At 41.2% G+C, this 21,230-nt stretch overlaps 1 protein-coding gene across 1 annotated transcript in view; it reads left to right on the top strand.

Moving 5' to 3' along the window:
- Positions 1-2,536: 2,536 nt before the first annotated feature.
- tbata (thymus, brain and testes associated) overlaps positions 2,537-21,230 on the top strand; it is a gene marked incomplete at both ends in the record, with an annotated part of 37,860 nt that continues 19,166 nt past the window's right edge. The window contains 4 exons of the mRNA XM_079845528.1: positions 2,537-2,747; positions 10,434-10,595; positions 16,132-16,226; positions 18,982-19,143. Of these exons, the coding sequence (XP_079701654.1) occupies positions 2,537-2,747; positions 10,434-10,595; positions 16,132-16,226; positions 18,982-19,143 (630 nt within the window). The remainder of the gene's footprint in view (positions 2,748-10,433; positions 10,596-16,131; positions 16,227-18,981; positions 19,144-21,230) is intronic.

Genomic DNA, 21,230 nt, shown 5'->3' with positions numbered 1-21,230 from the left:
AGGAATAGTATATGTTGTGCTGACAAATGCTAACTATAGTTCACTTGCACAAGAGTTCTAGTAACTAAAGAACAGCTGAATGTTGAAGTGTGTGCGTGACTCAATCACGGTAAATTACAAGATGTTGTCACAAATATAGAGGAATTATATCAACCCAATTAAAAACTACACAAGGTGTTTATGACATAATGACTTGGCAATAAAATTGTATCATTATTGATCATTATACCACATGAAGGGAACTTGGAAGTATAGGTTGCTTTTAAAAGCTGACCTAATTTCTGGCTAAATTGTTAACTAACGTTAATTATTCAGTCAGAAGCTAGGTCAACTTTTAAAAGCATCTTATTTATTACTTCTCTTCCTTTGAAACCAAATTACTGTGATTTCTTGTTGCATCGCTGCATCAATAAGAGAATTACAATAATATGAATGAAGTAACCAAATGGAACACCGATCTCCATAATGGTGAGTTGTTTTTTTTGCTTGACAAAATGGCACTCAAACCACTCAATTAATCTTAACTTGAGTTTTCTGAGTAAACAAGGCATATTATGTGTGAATAGTACAGATTTCTAGATTTTTACAATTAAGTAAAGTTAAAAAGTGTTAGTTAAAATCAATATTGGATTTTACAGTGTAATTGACTTGGTAATAATTGGTCATAATTTACTTTTTTATGTCTTAAGACAGTCAAAATCATGAATTAGTGTGTCATAATTTCAATTTAATATCAATAATATCTAAAATCAAGAAAGAAAATCATGCTTTTCTAAATCATAACTATGATAAAACGTCAAAGTTTTGACATACTAATATCTCGTAATTTATAATTTTTTTTACTAAGTATGTCATAATTTCAACTTTTAGATCATAATTGACTTAGCACCTTATGCCATGGTTTCGATTTTTTTTTAAATCATATAAAATCTCATTTAACCAAGTGAAAACTTAGTCGAAAATATGGCATAATAGTCAAAATTATGATTTTTATCATAATAATTTATGACACTAAAAAGTCAAAATTTACATTAAATCGAAATTATGACATACAAATTCATAATTTCAACTAGTAGGCCATAATTTCTGACTTTTTGTCAATTTCGTCTTTTTAATGTCATCAGAATGAGCTTTCAAATTGATTAATCACGATGAAACTCACGATGAAAAACGTATTTATTTTTGCCTCACAAGAAAGAAAATCATGCTTTTGTAAATCATAGCTATGATAAATGTCGAAATTATGACACTAATTATCTCGTACCTTTATTTTTAGTAAATATTTCATAATTTCGACTTCTAGGTCATAATTGACTTAGTAGATGTCATGGTTTCGATTTGTTTTATTTTTTATGTCTTGCGACAGTCCAAATTATGAATTAGTATGTCATAAATAATTTCAATTTAATATCAATTTTGACTTTTTAAAATCATAAAAATCATAATTTCGACTAGTAGGCCATAATTTCTGACTTTTTGTCAATTTTGACTTTAATTTCATAAATTATAATTATATAAATCATAATTTCGATTAGTAGGCCATAATTTCCAACTATTTTTTCACATGGTTAAATGTGATTTAACAAAAAAAATCGAAAACCATGACATAAGGTACTAAGTCAATTATGACTAGAAGTCAAAATTATGACATGCTTAGTAAAAAATAAATAAATTACAAGATAAAAGACTTAGTATGTTAAAACTTCGACATATATACAGTATATATATATATATATATATATATATATATATATATATATATATAAAAACACACATTTTATGGCAAACATCAATAATTTTTTCATCCTGTAATATCTGTGTTGATGATACTTCTGTAGGACACATGTCATGTGGTGCAGAAAATTACTGCTCTGTGCTCATGATTGACGTACAGAAGTGGGGCCACAATTGCCATACATCAGAAACGGTCGCGAGATTGCATTGGTTAGTTTATATTCCTGAACTGATTGATTCTTTAAGTGGTTTCCATTTGTGAACAAACATGCCTCAAATCCATATTTAATCTTCATGTCTGCTTTAACCCTGTCAAATTTTACTGTATAGAAAAATTTAAGATGAATGCATTTACTTGAACTCAGGACCAATCAAAGTTGCTTAAAATAATGGAGAATGAGTGTATGGAGGTGCTTATGCAGCCTCTGAGCAGCTCTGCTATTGGAGCTCCAGGGTTTCTTTGTTCAGTCTCCAAGCAACAGCAGCAAACATCAGAAAGAACACAGTGAAGTTTGAACCGAGGTGAGCAGCGCATTTAAGAGTAATTAGACTTATAAATGAGTTACATTACATGATCAAAAATCAATTAATGCATGAATGAAGAGTTCTAAGAGAACGTTTTGTGTGTGTAAAGCTAAAATGATGAAGGATTAAAGTACTTGATGTTTCCTTTTGTGTCTAAGGACGCGAGTAAAGCTCTTGAAACCCTTTCATCTGTGTGTTGTACATTAAACTTGTTTAGATATTGTGCTGCTCTTTAAGGAATGAGCAACATGACCTTGGCATTTTCCTTCCAGAGATAATGGAGACATCAGATGAGCAAGTGAGTGAAAATCTGCCGAAGTCCGGCCTGGCGAAGAGTCCTGAGCCGGAGAAACATGAGAAGCCGCAGTTTGAGAGCGCAGGCACAAGCAGGACCACCACTAGGGGCAGCCTTCGCTTCGGGACCCTCAGCCATCACTCCTTCTTCTCCAGACACAATCCTCATCCGCACAGAGTCAGGCATATGCAAGGTGAGCCGCTCCAGACACACAGAATCGTGTCGATATTGTCCTTCAGCAGCGTTTGGGACATTAAAAAATGTGTTTATGCATGTGTTTGTGTAATCTCCCCGCTTTTTGAGCATATATAGAGGTGAGAAATGCTATTGAAAGTGGATTACAACCAACATGTAGCCAATCAGCAGTAGGGGGCGTGTCCACTCATGATGGGGGAGGAGAGAGAGTGAGCCAGTCAGCAGTAGGGGGCGTGTCCACTCATGATGGGGGAGGAGACAGAGTGAGCCAATCAGTAGTAGGGGGCGTGTCCACTCATGATGGGGGAGGAGAGAGAGTGAGCCAATCAGTAGTAGGGGGCGTGTCCACTCATGATGGGGGAGGAGACAGAGTGAGCCAATCAGTAGTAGGGGGCGTGTCCACTCATGATGGGGGAGGAGAGAGAGTGAGCCAGTCAGTAGTTGGGGGCGTGTCCACTCATGATGGGGGAGGAGAGAGAGTGAGCCAATCAGTAGTAGGGGGCGTGTCCACTCATGATGGGGGAGGAGAGAGAGTGAGCCAATCAGTAGTAGGGGGCGTGTCCACTCATGATGGGTGAGGAGAGAGAGTGAGCCAATCAGTAGTAGGGGGCGTGTCCACTCATGATGGGGGAGGAGAGAGAGTGAGCCAATCAGTAGTAGGGGGCGTGTCCACTCATGATGGGGGAGGAGACAGAGTGAGCCAATCAGCAGTAGGGGGCGTGTCCACTCATGATGGGGGAGGAGAGAGAGTGAGCCAGTCAGCAGTAGGGGGCGTGTCCACTCATGATGGGGGAGGAGACAGAGTGAGCCAATCAGTAGTAGGGGGCGTGTCCACTCATGATGGGGGAGGAGAGAGAGTGAGCCAATCAGTAGTAGGGGGCGTGTCCACTCATGATGGGGGAGGAGAGAGAGTGAGCCAATCAGTAGTAGGGGGCGTGTCCACTCATGATGGGGGAGGAGAGAGAGTGAGCCAATCAGTAGTAGGGGGCGTGTCCACTCATGATGGGGGAGGAGAGAGAGTGAGCCAGTCAGCAGTAGGGGGCGTGTCCACTCATGATGGGGGAGGAGAGAGAGTGAGCCAATCAGTAGTAGGGGGCGTGTCCACTCATGATAGGGGAGGAGAGAGAGTGAGCCAGTCAGCAGTAGGGGGTGTGTCCACTCATGATGGGGGAGGAGAGAGAGTGAGCCAATCAGTAGTAGGGGGCGTGTCCACTCATGATAGGGGAGGAGAGAGAGTGAGCCAGTCAGTAGTAGGGGGCGTGTCCACTCATGATGGGGGAGGAGAGAGAGTGAGCCAATCAGTAGTGGGGGGCGTGTCCACTCATGATGGGGGAGGAGAGAGAGTGAGCCAATCAGTAGTAGGGGGCGTGTCCACTCATGATGGGGGAGGAGAGAGAGTGAGCCAATCAGCAGTAGGGGGCGTGTCCACTCATGATGGGGAGGAGAGAGAGTGAGCCAATCAGTAGTAGGGGGCGTGTCCACTCATGATGGGGGAGGAGAGAGAGTGAGCCAATCGGCAGTAGGGGGCGTGTCCACTCATGATGGGGAGGAGAGAGAGTGAGCCAATCGGCAGTAGGGGGTGTGTCCACTCGTAATGGGGGAGGAGAGAGAGTGAGCCAATCGGCAGTAGGGGGTGTGTCCACACGTGATAGGGGAGGAGAGAGAGTGAGCCAATCGGCAGTAGGGGGTGTGTCCACTCGTAATGGGGGAGGAGAGAGAGTGAGCCAATCGGCAGTAGGGGGTGTGTCCACACGTGATGGGGGAGGAGAGAGAGTGAGCCAATCGGCAGTAGGGGGCGTGTCCACTCATGATGGGGAGGAGAGAGAGTGAGCCAATCGGCAGTAGGGGGTGTGTCCACTCGTGATAGGGGAGGAGAGAGAGTGAGCCAATCGGCAGTAGGGGGCGTGTCCACTCATGATGGGGAGGAGAGAGAGTGAGCCAATCGGCAGTAGGGGGTGTGTCCACTCGTGATAGGGGAGGAGAGAGAGTGAGCCAATCGGCAGTAGGGGGCGTGTCCACTCATGATGGGGAGGAGAGAGAGTGAGCCAATCGGCAGTAGGGGGTGTGTCCACTCGTGATAGGGGAGGAGAGAGAGTGAGCCAATCGGCAGTAGGGGGTGTGTCCACTCGTGATAGGGGAGGAGAGAGAGTGAGCCAATCGGCAGTAGGGGGCGTGTCCACTCATGATGGGGAGGAGAGAGAGTGAGCCAATCGGCAGTAGGGGGTGTGTCCACTCATGATGGGGAGGAGAGAGAGTGAGCCAATCGGCAGTAGGGGGCGTGTCCACTCATGATGGGGAGGAGAGAGAGTGAGCCAATCAGCAGTTTGTTGTTGTAATGTCAATACAGTTTTGAGTGTGATTGTTTTTCTGGAGCTGCTGGCGACTAACAACCAACTCTTGCTTTGTAGATACTCTGTGTACTGTATGTTCATTTTTTGTTCTTCCTTATCGTTTGTCATCTTCGCTTCAAAGCATTACATGGCTCTCAGAAATCGCTCACTGCACCTTTAACTGATGTAATGCATGAATGCGCTGGAAGGTTGGTCTCTTTTTAAAGAAGACTCTAAAACACAATATATACATTTTACAAAATAACCTGTTTTGGGTTCCAAATTATAAGTAATAAGTTCCTATGAGGTTTTGTTGAAGCGTTGTACCAAAAATAGCATACATACAGTAAAGTGTTGACACACACAGTAATGAGGGAACAATATGAGGAGGAAATATGTTTTGTGTTAAAAGCAGCGGGTAAACGCCTGATGAAATGATTAGTCCATATCTTCCTCGTTTATCCCGCTGTCACAACACTCGAGAATCAGTGGATAGTATAACATCTCTGTGGGAATCCTGACAGTGAAAGGATTTAGTGTGGTTTTAGGTCTTATTAGCATAATAAACACAAGCATCTACCAGACGCCTTGAAGCCGAGCGTGCTAATTGGTCGTAAAAAATACTCCCACTTGTGCCCTTCGGTCAAAAATGACCACCATAGGAAATGAATGGGAAATCTGCAAAAACACAAATTCACAGAAAAAAAATCACTATTTCTAACAACAACAAAAAATCTAAAACTTTATGATAAATAGTCTTTGAGATTTTTTAAATTATATATATTCAAATCCATCCAAAAAAAAAAATCATTAAATGTGTTCAAAAGAGAACTACTAGGGCAGGGGTCGGGAACCTTTTTACCAAGAAGAGCCAAAAAAAAAAAAAAATTTTAGAGAAATTTTTCAAAAGAGCCACAGCAAAATTTACACCTGTTTATTAGAAATATTTGCACATTTTTATGCATTTTAATGTAATAACAACAGCATTAACATACCACTTGCAATGTTAGTAGTTGTATAGAACACCAGTAGGTGGCAAAAATGCAAACTAACGATTACACAATATATACAAAGCACTATATTTTGTTCACTGATATAGTGCTGATTTCTAACACAAAAAAAGAGAAAAGGGCAGCATAAACACGCGATTAACAAGAAGTATTGTACCTTATACTTGCAATAATGAGATTTTTGTTGCTGCATCATTTTGCTGAGTGCTTTGAAGTTGGGGTCGGAATGAACGGTAATCGTCGTCTTTTTTTTCTTTTTGCCATCTTGCTCTCGTTGATGATTTTTAATTTAGATAGCTGCTTAACTTGATCTAGACATGATGCAGGCCTAACCAATTAAAATTCAGCTCTCTGAAAGGTAGGCTATACAGGCCAAACACCGCTGTCAATCATATTAAGCTGTAAGTGTCTTACCTAAATATGTTTGAACATATTTAGTAGGGATGCAACAATACAGTTAGTCCACGGTTCAATACATACCTCGGTTTTAAACCACGGTTTTCGGTTCGGTTCTGATGGCTTGTCACATCAGTTTTTTGCTATTCTATTCTTAAGCGACAGGAACAGCAAGAGGTTAAGGAGAAAAAAAACTATTTTTTAATTGCAATTCTCTTTCTTTATTTTACTTAAAATAATTGAAAAACCTTACTTAAACTTAAAACTTTACTTTAAAAAAACCCTTGTACACATTCCTAGTGTATGTATAATATAAAATATATATATGTAAAGATTTACACTGGCAGCTCAGAGATGTACAGCAGCATTTAAAGGGTAACTAAACCCTAAACCAACTTTTTTTAGTTAATGATCTGTAATACTGGGGCTTTATTAATGCTGTTCATTGATTCGAGTAAATGTTTTGACATTTGAGTATAAAGTGTTTTAATTCTATAAAATATGGTGTAAAACCGCCAAAGTGCTGCCCTCTTAAGGTTGAACGGTGGCTACTGCAGTTGAATTTTCCTATTGGACGTTGTGGTACATCGTGACGTAGGATGGTACCTCCAACGGCTCACTATCCGCGCCCCTGGCACGAGCTCACCACGCCCTCAGAAATGATTCCCCCAATCACATGATGAGAACGGCTTTACTCCAGTATGAACTGTCATATTACATGAAGTGGAAACATTATGAATGAAACTCACTTGATACATGCTTTAACATTGTATTGAAGAAAATACGGTTAAATAATGAAGTTGTCAGTACACGTCAGGCTTTTCTTGCGATTTTATTGCCGCCCGTCATGTGTACAGATAATTTTCATACATGAGACGCGCTTTCAAACCCTGACACGCAAGTGGTTGCCGCGGACGCAGATAGATTAGGTCAGTTCTCTTGCGCGGCTGTTTCACTAGCATCGTCGGCATCGGGAGTTAACGCAGTTTGAGCAGCGGCTTGCATTGATAAGGCTCCGGGTTTGTGTCTACAGGCAATCCACCCTCCTCCACTTCAGGTGAAGGTAGGAGAAATGACCGCTCTGTTGCAAAGCTGGAGTCACTCCAGTCATTCTCCATCTTTGCGACTCGCGAGTCTGACAGCTGTCAATCAACCCGTCCCTGCGGGTCTCAGGTGCACGCCCTCCGCTCAGCCCCGCCCTCGGTTTGTCCCCTCTGTGTCCGCCGGGCTCTGCCCACTTTTCCAGCATTTTTTGAAAATTGCCAGTGGGTGGAGTTAAGCTCTGAGCAGGGGTTTAGTTACCCTTTAAGTATGAAATTGAATGAATAAATGTAAAAATAAAACACTACATAGACTTCACTATAAAATATACATTGATTCTTATTAAAGCTACTGTATTAAAGTTTTTCAGTCAAGAGCAGTGAGTGATTTTCTCTTTGTATTTTGTTGTTGTATTAACATTAAATGGACAGTTCACTCAAAAATGAGAAATGAATACAGGTTTGGAACAATATTAGAGTGAGTAAATAATGACATAATTTTAGAGGTGAACTGTCCCTTTAAGGACCGCGTGTTCACTAGGCTGCGCTGCTTTCAATTTGCTTTAAAGACCTGTTTTCAGTCTGCGTGCATCTAATATACAGACACGCGCCGATTTTACTTTCACTGTAGACATAACCGACTGTGTTTATGTAAACATGGTGTGTATTTGACAGCATTAGCGCAGTAAGACGACTACTTAGTCCAGTATTCACGTGTTTGACAAGCGTTTAGTGCGCGCGTTCGGAAAAGCGCATGTTAAAACCGCGCACACGCCGGCAAGGCTTTAAAACGCATGCAAATAATGAACTTTCGTGATTGTGAATAACTATAGTGTCCCGTGAGTATAACTCTACCACTAATGTGTGATGTGAATGTATGACGCGTTGTTCAGTATATTGGGATGGAGGCAAATGATTGAATTTGTAGAAAAATACTTAATTAAATGCAAAACCGAAAAATCGCAATTCACAGGCGCGTATTGAACCATGAAGGCCGTCGAACGGTACAATATTATATTGAGAATTGTGGCATCCCTAATATTTAATTTAATTTTACATATTCATAATGTTAAATTCTACATTAATCAAGTATGCTAATAGTTTAAAAATAATTATCATCATCCAGGGTGTATTTTTCAGTCAACATTTGAAAACTGGAGAGCCATATAAAATCCGGAAAAGAGCCATATATGGCTCGCGAGCCATAGGTTCCCGACCCCTGTACTAGGGAATGCTCAAGCCTCTAGTGGTTACACACAGGGTTGCATGATTTCTTAAATAATTCCAAAAGAGGGCGCTAATCTGCCTTCAAAAATTTTTTTATTTTGAAGGCCTAGTCTCTATTTTAAAGCTACACTGTGTGATATTTTCCCCCATCTAGTGGTGAACTTGTATATGACCATCCAGTGAATATTAGTTTCTGTTCCTCTCAATTCCGATTTCGTTTTAACTCCTACGGTGGCCGATTTAGTCCAAGATTAACATGGCTTCCAGTTCGACCTCATCCACATTCGACACGGTGCCATCGAGTGTTAAAACGCCAAAGGCGAAGCTTGAATTCACGGGTATGTCCCTCTTTGGCTAATGTACTTTCAAGATGGAGGAGCAACATGGCGACCCGCATTCGAACCCTCACCCGTATGTATTTACAATGGCATATTATAAACTTACGAGAATACTTTATTACTTGAAAGAAGTAAATATACATTAATGAGCACATATATTTTTGAAAGAACTAAGTGTTTTCAGCTAAGAATAAACTAAAAAAGTTACACAGTGTAGCTTTAACCTAAAATACTGCAATAATTAAAGAAAATAATAATTACAAAAACAAACATTTTTGTATAATTTTCAATGGCAAAAATAGACCATAAATATTGCATACATATTGAAAAAACCATCAAATAATCTCAAAATACAAAATTAAAAAGAAAAAATATTATTGAAGAAAAATAAATTGCATTGGTTTTACTGGGGTGGAGGAAGTTTAATTTTTAGGTGTCCGGTCACTTATGACCGGAAGGAAAACCAATGCAACCCTTAAAGGGTTAGTTCACCCAAAAATGAAAATTCTGTCATTAATTCCTCACCCTCATGTCGTTCGTCACCCGTCAGACCTCCGTTCATCTTCAGAACACAAATGAAGATATTTTAGTGTAAATCTGATGCTCTGAAAGGCCTCCATTGGCTCAATGCACGGTTCACTCTCAAGACCCTTAAAAGGCACTAAAGACGTCGATACAAAGTCCATCTCACTACAGTGGCTCTAAAATAACTTTATGAATCGGCGAGAATAGTTTTTGTGCGCAAAAAACCCCTAAATAACGACTTATATAGTGATGACGATTTCAAAACACGGCCTCATGAAGCTTCGAAGCGTTATGAATCAGTGAGTCGATTCAGCAGTTTGAATCGCCAAATTTCAGCAGTTTGACACGCGATCCGAATCATGAATCGACTCACTGATTCATAACGCTTCGAAGCTTCATGAGGCAGTGTTTTGAAATCGTCATCACTATATAAGTCGTTATTTTGGGTTTTTTTGCGCACAAAAACTATTCTCGCCGATTCATAAAGTTATTGTAGAGCCACTGTAGTGAGAGGGACTTTGTATCGACGTCTTTAGTGCCTTTTAAGGGTCTTGAGAGTGAACCGTGCATTGAGCCAATGGAGGCCTTTCAGAGCATCAGATTTACACTAAAATATCTTCATTTGTGTTCTGAAGATGAACGGAGGTCTGACGGGTGTCCAACCACATGAGGGTCAGTCATTAATGACAGAATTTTCATTTTTGGGTGAACTAACCCTTTAAAGGAAGAGCACCAGAGGGTTAATCCTGTGGATAATTATGCGGCCACAGCTCAGAGATGAAAGTCACATTTCAAGCACAGGGTCTTTCTTTCTGCAGGGTTGAATGGCAAGCCGGTGTGTATGGTGAATGACGACTGGTACGGCTTCACCCCTCTCTGTCCACATCCTCTCATTAAGAGTCAAGTGTCTTTCAGTGGGAGCCGTTCATCTGCGTTCCTCAGCCCTGAGATCGGCTCAGATCGCTCCGGGCCACGAGCAGGTAAACACACCGTAGTCTTCCAGAGACATGAACACACACCGCTGTCTTCCAGAGACATGAACACACACCGCGGTCTTCCAGAGACATGAACACACACCACTGTCTTCCAGAGACATGAACACACACCGCTGTCTTCCAGAGACATGAACACACACCGCTGTCTTCCAGAGACATGAACACACACCGCGGTCTTCCAGAGACATGAACACACACCGTAGTCTTCCAGAGACATGAACACACACCGCTGTCTTCCAGAGACATGAACACACACCGTAGTCTTCCAGAGACATGAACACACACCGCTGTCTTCCAGAGACATGAACACACACCGCTGTCTTCCAGAGACATGAACACACACCGCTGTCTTCCAGAGACATGAACACACACCGCTGTCTTCCAGAGACATGAACACACACCGCTGTCTTCCAGAGACATGTACACACACCGCTGTCTTCCAGAGACATGTACACACACCGCGGTCTTCCAGAGACATGAACACACACCGCTGTCTTCCAGAGACATGAACACACACCGCTGTCTTCCAGAGACATGAACACACACCGCTGTCTTCCAGAGACATGTACACACACCGCTGTCTTCCAGAGACATGTACACACACCGTAGTCTTCCAGAGACATGAACACACACCGTAGTCTTCCAGAGACATGAACACACACCGCTGTCTTCCAGAGACATGAACACACACCGCTGTCTTCCAGAGACATGAACACACACCGCTGTCTTCCAGAGACATGAACACACACCACTGTCTTCCAGAGACATGAACACACACCGTAGTCTTCCAGAGACATGAACACACACCGCTGTCTTCCAGAGACATGAACACACACCGCTGTCTTCCAGAGACATGAACACACACCGTAGTCTTCCAGAGACATGAACACACACCGTAGTCTTCCAGAGACATGAACACACACCGCTGTCTTCCAGAGACATGAACACACACCGCTGTCTTCCAGAGACATGAACACACACCGCTGTCTTCCAGAGACATGAACACACACCACTGTCTTCCAGAGACATGAACACACACCGCTGTCTTCCAGAGACATGAACACACACCACTGTCTTCCAGAGACATGAACACACACCGCTGTCTTCCAGAGACATGAACACACACCGCTGTCTTCCAGAGACATGAACACACACCGCTGTCTTCCAGAGACATGTACACACACCGCTGTCTTCCAGAGACATGAACACACACCGTAGTCTTCCAGAGACATGAACACACACCGCTGTCTTCCAGAGACATGTACACACACCGCTGTCTTCCAGAGACATGTACACACACCGTAGTCTTCCAGAGACATGAACACACACCGCTGTCTTCCAGAGACATGTACACACACCGCTGTCTTCCAGAGACATGTACACACACCGTAGTCTTCCAGAGACATGAACACACACCGTAGTCTTCCAGAGACATGAACACACACCGCTGTCTTCCAGAGACATGAACACACACCGCTGTCTTCCAGAGACATGAACACACACCGCTGTCTTCCAGAGACATGAACACACACCACTGTCTTCCAGAGACATGAACACACACCGCTGTCTTCCAGAGACATGAACACACACCACTGTCTTCCAGAGACATGAACACACACCGCTGTCTTCCAGAGACATGAACACACACCGCTGTCTTCCAGAGACATGAACACACACCGCTGTCTTCCAGAGACATGTACACACACCGCTGTCTTCCAGAGACATGAACACACACCGTAGTCTTCCAGAGACATGAACACACACCGCTGTCTTCCAGAGACATGTACACACACCGCTGTCTTCCAGAGACATGTACACACACCGTAGTCTTCCAGAGACATGAACACACACCGCTGTCTTCCAGAGACATGTACACACACCGCTGTCTTCCAGAGACATGTACACACACCGTAGTCTTCCAGAGACATGAACACACACCGCTGTCTTCCAGAGACATGTACACACACCGCTGTCTTCCAGAGACATGAACACACACCGCTGTCTTCCAGAGACATGAACACACACCGTAGTCTTCCAGAGACATGAACACACACCGCTGTCTTCCAGAGACATGAACACACACCGCTGTCTTCCAGAGACATGAACACACACCGCTGTCTTCCAGAGACATGTACACACACCGCTGTCTTCCAGAGACATGAACACACACCGCTGTCTTCCAGAGACATGTACACACACCGCTGTCTTCCAGAGACATGAACACACACCGCTGTCTTCCAGAGACATGAACACACACCGCTGTCTTCCAGAGACATGAACACACACCGCTGTCTTCCAGAGACATGAACACACACCGCTGTCTTCCAGAGACATGTACACACACCGCTGTCTTCCAGAGACATGTACACACACCGTAGTCTTCCAGAGACATGAACACACACCGCTGTCTTCCAGAGACATGAACACACACCGCTGTCTTCCAGAGACATGTACACACACCGCTGTCTTCCAGAGACATGAACACACACCGTAGTCTTCCAGAGACATGAACACACACCGCTGTCTTCCAGAGACATGTACACACACCGCTGTCTTCCAGAGACATGAACACACACCGCTGTCTTCCAGAGACATGTACACACACCGCTGTCTTCCAGAGACATGAACACACACCGCTGTCTTCCAGAGACATGAACACACACCGCTGTCTTCCAGAGACATGAACACACACCGCTGTCTTCCAGAGACATGTACACACACCGCTGTCTTCCAGAGACATGAACACACACCGCTGTCTTCCAGAGACATGTACACACACCGCTGTCTTCCAGAGACATGAACACACACCGTAGTCTTCCAGAGACATGAACACACACCGCTGTCTTCCAGAGACATGAACACACACCGCTGTCTTCCAGAGACATGAACACACACCGCTGTCTTCCAGAGACATGAACACACACCGCTGTCTTCCAGAGACATGAACACACACCGCTGTCTTCCAGAGACATGAACACACACCGTAGTCTTCCAGAGACATGTACACACACCGCTGTCTACCAGAGACATGAACACACACCGTAGTCTTCCAGAGACATGTACACACACCGCTGTCTACCAGAGACATGAACACACACCGCTGTCTTCCAGAGACATGAACACACACCGCTGTCTTCCAGAGACATGAACACACACCGCTGTCTTCCAGAGACATGAACACACACCGCTGTCTTCCAGAGACATGAACACACACCGCTGTCTTCCAGAGACATGAACACACACCGCGGTCTTCCAGAGACATGAACACACACCGCTGTCTTCCAGAGACATGAACACACACCGCGGTCTTCCAGAGACATGAACACACACCACTGTCTTCCAGAGACATGAACACACACCGCTGTCTTCCAGAGACATGAACACACACCGCTGTCTTCCAGAGACATGAACACACACCACTGTCTTCCAGAGACATGAACACACACCACTGTCTTCCAGAGACATGAACACACACCACTGTCTTCCAGAGACATGAAAACACACCGCTGTCTTCCAGAGACATGAACACACACCGCTGTCTTCCAGAGACATGAACACACACCGCTGTCTTCCAGAGACATGAACACACACCGCGGTCTTCCAGAGACATGAACACACACCGCTGTCTTCCAGAGACATGAACACACACCGCGGTCTTCCAGAGACATGAACACACACCACTGTCTTCCAGAGACATGAACACACACCGCTGTCTTCCAGAGACATGAACACACACCGCTGTCTTCCAGAGACATGAACACACACCACTGTCTTCCAGAGACATGAACACACACCACTGTCTTCCAGAGACATGAACGCTGCTGTGCTTGTGTGTCTTACAGGAATAATTCCAAAACTCGTATTCCTTTCATCATTAAATTGCTCTTGTGTAGTGCCGAGTCACAAATAGAGTTTTTCAAAGTGCGGAACCGTGGAAAAGTCTAGAGAAAAACCATGAAAATTGTAAATGAATTAATCCATAAGTTATTACATTTTATATTAACATATTATAAAACATATAAAAAATAAATAATAAAAATAAAGTAAGTAAATAAATAAATTTGCTTCATTTATTATCATTTTAATTCTTGAAAATGTATTGAATGTTAAATTAACATGTAAAAATGTAAAAATAAATTAGATTAAAATAAATACATGTGAAAAAGCCTAGAGTTAAAACTGTAAAAATATTAATTTTATAATAATAATATTAAAATAAGTAAATTAGCTTAAATAAACAAGCTAAAGTTTATTAAATATTATATTAACATATTATAAAACATATAAAAAATAAATAGTAAAAATAAAATAAGTAAATAAATAAATTTGCTTCATTTATTATCATTTTAATTCTTGAAAATTGATTGAATGTTAAATTAACGTGATAAAAATTTTAAAATAAATAAATGAGATTAAAATAAATATATGTGAAAAAGCCTAGAGTAAAACTGTAAAAATATTAATTTAATAATAATAATATTAAAATAAGTAAATTAGCTTAAATAAACATGCAAAAGTTTATTTAATATTATATTAACATATTATAAAACATATACAAAATAAATAATAAAAATAAAATAAGTAAATAAATAAATTTGCTTCATTTATTATCGGTTTAATTAATTTCTTATTTCAATGGGTTTAACACTAAGTTTAACAAGTTTATTAAATATTAATAAAACATATAAAAATTAAATAATACAATTAAAATAAGTAAATAAATACCTTTGCTTAATATATTATCGGTTTAATTCATTTCTTATTTCTACATTTGCTTAAAAGTCTGAAGAAAAAAATGGGTGGGAAAATAATTAATTAAACAAATAAATAAATGAGATTAAAATAAATATATGTGAAAAAGCCTAGTAAAAATATGAATATAATAATAATAATATTAAAATAAGTAAATTAGCTTAAATAAACATGCAAACGTTTATTAAATATTAAATTAACATATGATCAAACTTATAAAAAATAAATAATACAATTACAATAAGTAAATAAATACATTTTCTTCATTTATTATCAATGTAATTCTTGAAAATGTATTGAATGTTAAATTAACATGTAATAAAAATGTAAAAATAAATAAATAAATTAGATTAAAATAAATATATGTGAAAAGCCTAAAACTGTAAAAATATGAATATAATAATAATATTAAAATAAGTAAATTAGCTTAAATCAACATGCAGAAGTTTGAGAAATGCCAGAGCACAAGTTGCATTGCGTCTTGAAAAAAATATTTGATTACTAAATGGTTACTGCAGTATTATTGGAGTGTTTTTCAGTCTTTCTACTTACAAGGTCATGTTTATTTCAGCCTAAACATGCTTACATGGCATTTCTTTAATTATTTTGTGAAATTTACTCATATCTACTCACTAAAATCCTCCCCTAATTTCACATCTCAGTCTATTCAGAGGGAAATAGTTCTGTTTTTTATTTACATCATCAGTGCTTTTTGTTCTTCTGGCTTCTGTCTCTTCTTGCTCTCCTTCATCCCTGTGTCTTTCCACAGCGCTCATTTCAGAAAGCTGGCGTGAGGAACTGAAGGATTTGGCCACTAAAGTCAGTCTGTTAGCGGCCGCTGAGACCCATCATGACAAGAGAGAGGTACGTCAGCAGCATTAAACACACTGAAGCACTGAAGCACTGAGACACTGAAACACTGATACTCACAAACAATTGAGCAGGAAGTGGAGAACGCAACGATTTGAGCTGAAACGTCTCATCTTAAGGGGACGATCTAATGATATTTCCTGCATTCACACTGTTCAAGAGTTGATTCTCATGATAAACATGGACAACATTTAAAAAAAAATGTATTTCTGTGCCACACACACTCCTTCAGGATTCACACAAGTTTCAGAAAGTTTTTTTCGAGTATGGCCCTGTATGACATCATAAAGGGCGGAATTCCTTATATGGGAACTTCTCCCGGATGAGCACACACACACACACTCACACACACACACGCACACACACACACACACACACACACACACACACACACACACACACATCAACCAGAGCAAGAGCGCACACACACACACACACTCACACACATCAACCAGAGCAAGAGCGCACACACATAAAAGGCACTAAAAACGTTGTTACAAAGTCCATCTCACCACAGTGGCTCTACAATAATTTTACGATGCGACGACAATAGTTTTTGTGCGCAAAAAAAAATCTAAATAACACCTTTATCCAACTTGTTCTTGTCTTCCGTGTGTGTCTCCACGACGCATGCGCGAGAATATGACGCAGATCCGGCGTTCGGACACATGACCCAGAAGAGATTTGTTTACGAGCAGAGGAAGACGCGCGTGTCTCAGCTGTTGAATTCTACATTGATCGTGCTTTAGGTCTCGGCGTAGTTCTCAAATGGGGTTAAAGTGGCATTTCATGGATTCCCGAACGCCGGCGCTACGTCATATTCTCGCGCATGCGTCGTGGAGACACACGGAAGTCGAGAACAAGCTGGATAAAGGTGTTATTTTGATTTCTTTTTGTGCACAAAAACTATTGTCGTCGCATTGTAAGATTTTTGTAGAGCCACTGTGGTGAGATAGACTTTGTAACGACGTTTTAAGTGCCTATCATGGATCTTGGAAGTGTCAATGTACTGAATGCCAATGGAGGCCTATCTGAAGCCTTTCTCAGCATCAGCTTTACACTAAAATATCTTCATTTGTGTCTGAAGATGAACGGAGGTCTGACGGGTGTCGAACGACATAAGGGTGAGGAATTAATGACAGAATTTTCATTTTTGGGTGAACTAACCGTTTAATTACTTCCCCTCATGTCGTTGGACATCCGTCAGACCTCCGTTCATCTTCAGAACACAAATGAAGATATTTTAGTGTAAATCTGATGCTCTGAAAGGCCTCCATTGGCTCAATGCACGGTTCACTCTCAAGACCCTTAAAAGGCACTAAAGACGTCGTTACAAAGTCCATCTCACTACAGCGGCTCTACAATAACTTTATGAATCGGCAACAATAGTTTTTGTGCAAAAAAAACCCCTAAATAACGACTTATATAGTGATGACGATTTCAAAACACGGCCTCATGAAGCTTCGAAGCGTTATGAATCAGTGAGTCGAATCATGATTCGGATCGCGTGTCAAACTGCTGAAATTTGGTGATCCATATTGCTGATTCGACTCACTGATTCATAACGCTTCGAAGCTTCATGAGGCCGTGTTTTGAAATCGTCATCACTATATAAGTCGTTATTTAGGGTTTTTTTGCGCATAAACACTATTCTCGCCGATACATAAAGTTATTGTAGAGCCACTGTAGTGAGATGGACTTTGTAACGACGTCTTTAGTGCCTTTTAAGGGTCTTGAGAGTGTAAAGTGCATTGAGCCAATGGAGGCCTTTCAGAGCATCAGATTTACACTAAAATATCTTCATTTGTGTCTGAAGATGAACGGAGGTCTGACGGGTGTCGAACGACATGAGGGTGAGGAATTAATGACAGAATTTTCATTTTTGGGTGAACTAACCCTTTAAAGGGACAGTTCACCTCTAAAATTATGTTATTATTTACTCACTCTAATGTTGTTCCAAACCTGTATTAATTTCTCGATTACAGAATTTTCATTTTTGAGTGAACTATCCCTTTAATGTTAATACAACAACTAAAGACAAAGTGAAAATCACTCACTGCTCTTGACTGAAGAACTTTAATACAGTAGCTTTAATAAGAATCAATGTATATTTTATAGTGACGTCTATGTAGTGTTTTATTTTTACATTTATTCATTTAATTTCATACTTAAATTCTGCTGTACTGCTCTGAGCTGCCAGTGTAAATCTTTATATTTATTTTATATTTTACAAAACACTAGGAATGTGTACAAGGGTTTTTTTAAGTACGTTTTTAAGTTTTAAGTTTAAGTAAGGTTTTAAGTAAAATAAAGAAATAAAAAAATAGTATTTTTTCTCCTTAACCTCTTGCTGTTCCTGTCGCTTAAAATAGAATAGCAAAAAACTAATGTGACAAGCCATCAGAACCGAACCGAACCGAACAAAAAACGTGGTATGTATTGAACCGTGGACTAACTGTATTGTTGCATCCCTATTAACAACATTCTAATTCATGCTAACAACATGTTAAACGTCAAACTACTTCAAACGTAAAACCTTCAAACTTCACGCTCTTCAAACGTTATTGGTCTGGCTTTCTCTCGCCAACTTCATCTCAACTTTACTCGTCTAGAATGTAGTTTTAGGGTCTCTTGCACGAGGAGGCTCGTGTTCTGGGGATGTGTTTCGTCTGTATTAGATGATGCTGAATGAAGCAGATATATTCACAGGCCTGAATGCTAACGTGTCTGTCTTTGATTAAACTCAAAGAAACAGCGAGACGAGGAGGCTCCGCGGAGGAAGACGCAGTATTCAGCGCAGTCCGGCCGGATCATCCCGGCCTCGTCCTGGGGAGGGAAGAAACGCAGCAGCCGGACGTCCCACAAACGCCTACAGCGATGGCAGACGCAGGCGGAGGCCGTGGAGCTCAAGGTGACACACCTGCACTTCATTATGTACCTTCAGCAATGACCAAAGCCAACTAAACTGCAGTTCATGGACTGGCCACTAGAGGAGCAGAATCACATTGAGCTCATGTTAAAATGGCCAACTTTACAGCAGAAGAACACATGTTTACAGTCTGGGACACATTGTGCTTTTGGTCTGTCCGGCTAATTTTGCCCTTCATGACGACTGTGAGGGGTGAATGTTTTTATAACTCATTCGTTTACATTATATAAAGCCTTAAAGTTCTGCATTATTAAGGGCGTGGCCACTTTGAGTGACAGGTGGATTGCCGTTTGTCTGCTGTCTGTTAGTCATCACCTCAGCTCCGCCCACATCCCGCCTCTTTGCCCATTTTCTGTTATCCCGGCGTGACCATAGTTATACATAATTAAAGGGTTAGTTCACCCAAAAATGAAAATTTTGTCATTAATTACTCACCCTCATGTCGTTCGACACCCGTAAGACCTCATCTTCGGAACACAAATGAAGATATTTTAGTGTAAAGCTGATGCTGAGAAAGGCTTCAGATAGGCCTCCATTGGCATTCAGTACATTTACACTCACAAGACCCATAAAAGGCACTTAAAACGTCGTTACAAAGTCCATCTCACCACAGTGGCTCTACAATAATTTTACGATGCGACGACAATAGTTTTTGTGGGCAAACAAAAATCAAAATAACGCCTTTATCCAACTTGTTCTTGTCTTCCGTGTGTGTCTCCACGACGCATGCGTGAGAATATGACGCAGATCCGGCGTTCGGACACATGACCCAGAAGCGATTTGTTTACGAGCAGAGGAAGACGCGCGTGTCTCAGCTGTTGAATTCTACATTGATCGTGCTTTAGGTCTCGGCGTAGTGCTCAAATGGGGCTTAAGTGTGCATTTCATGGATTCCCGAACGCCGGCGCTTCGTCATATTCTCGCGCATGCGTCGTGGAGGCACACACGGAAGACAAGAAGAGGTTGAATAATGTCGTTATTTAGATTTTTTTTGCGCACAAAAACTATCGTTGTCGCTTCGTAAAATTATTGTAGAGCCACTGTGGTGAGATGGACTTTGTAACAACGTTTTTAGTGCCTTTTATGGGTCTTGTGAGTGTAAATGTACTGAATGCCAATTGAGGCCTATCTGAAGCCTTTCTCAGCATCAGCTTTACACTAAAATATCTTCATTTGTGTTCTGAAGATGAACGGAGGTCTCACGGGTGTCCAACGACATGAGGGTGAGGAATTAATGACAGAATTTTCATTTTTGGGTGAACTAACCCTTTAAGGCTAGATGTCTAACAGTCTCTAACGTCATCACCGGCGGCCATCTTGTCACAGGCAGGGCTTTGTGGCTCCTGATGTAAGGCGAGTGATCTGAACACAAATACTCTTATCTCGCTGAACTCTTGACGGATTTACAAATGGTTTGGTTTCTTACAAACGTTATTAAAGTGACTACATGGGCGTCAGAACCATTGTATGTGTGTGGGACAAGACCCATCCACTTTTTACGATCAACGATATTGGACCCACTCACTATCGTCTTTAACATTCAGCACATGTCTGTTTACCTACCCCGAATCGATAAACACTTATAATTAAACACATGTTAGACGCTTTATGTCCACTTTACTAATATTTTCTTCATTTTTATTGAAAATAAATGCCTTTCCGATTTGATATGTGATGGGAAAAGGGAGAAGACTGAGTTCGGAGAAAGCCGGACTCGAACCGCGGGTCGATTTGTGTCAAAACTAGATGCGGTGCATCTTACCCCTATACTACTGCCGCTCTCAATGATATGGCGATCTCCGTAATTTTGTCTTTCCGAACTATACGCTTAGCAAGCAAAGCGGTCTATTTGTACTTAATGTAATTAGCATCTACTCCAGTAAAACATTTCTTAATTTTTTTTGCTTCCGACGCCCATGCGTGGCGGATGCTTGAACAAATTATGAATAATTTTTCATAAGTATGCAGTGTCATAACTACATCTCTGACGTTTATAACAAGCCAAACAGTTTGAAAATCGGTAGAAAATTGAGCATGTTATGGTTATTTAAAAAGTGCAAGCACCCATG

The sequence above is a fragment of the Gobio gobio genome (assembly GCF_949357685.1).
Source record: "Gobio gobio genome assembly, chromosome: 20".
Lineage (NCBI taxonomy): Eukaryota > Metazoa > Chordata > Actinopteri > Cypriniformes > Gobionidae > Gobio > Gobio gobio.
This window is presented reverse-complemented; position numbering and strand designations above follow the sequence as displayed.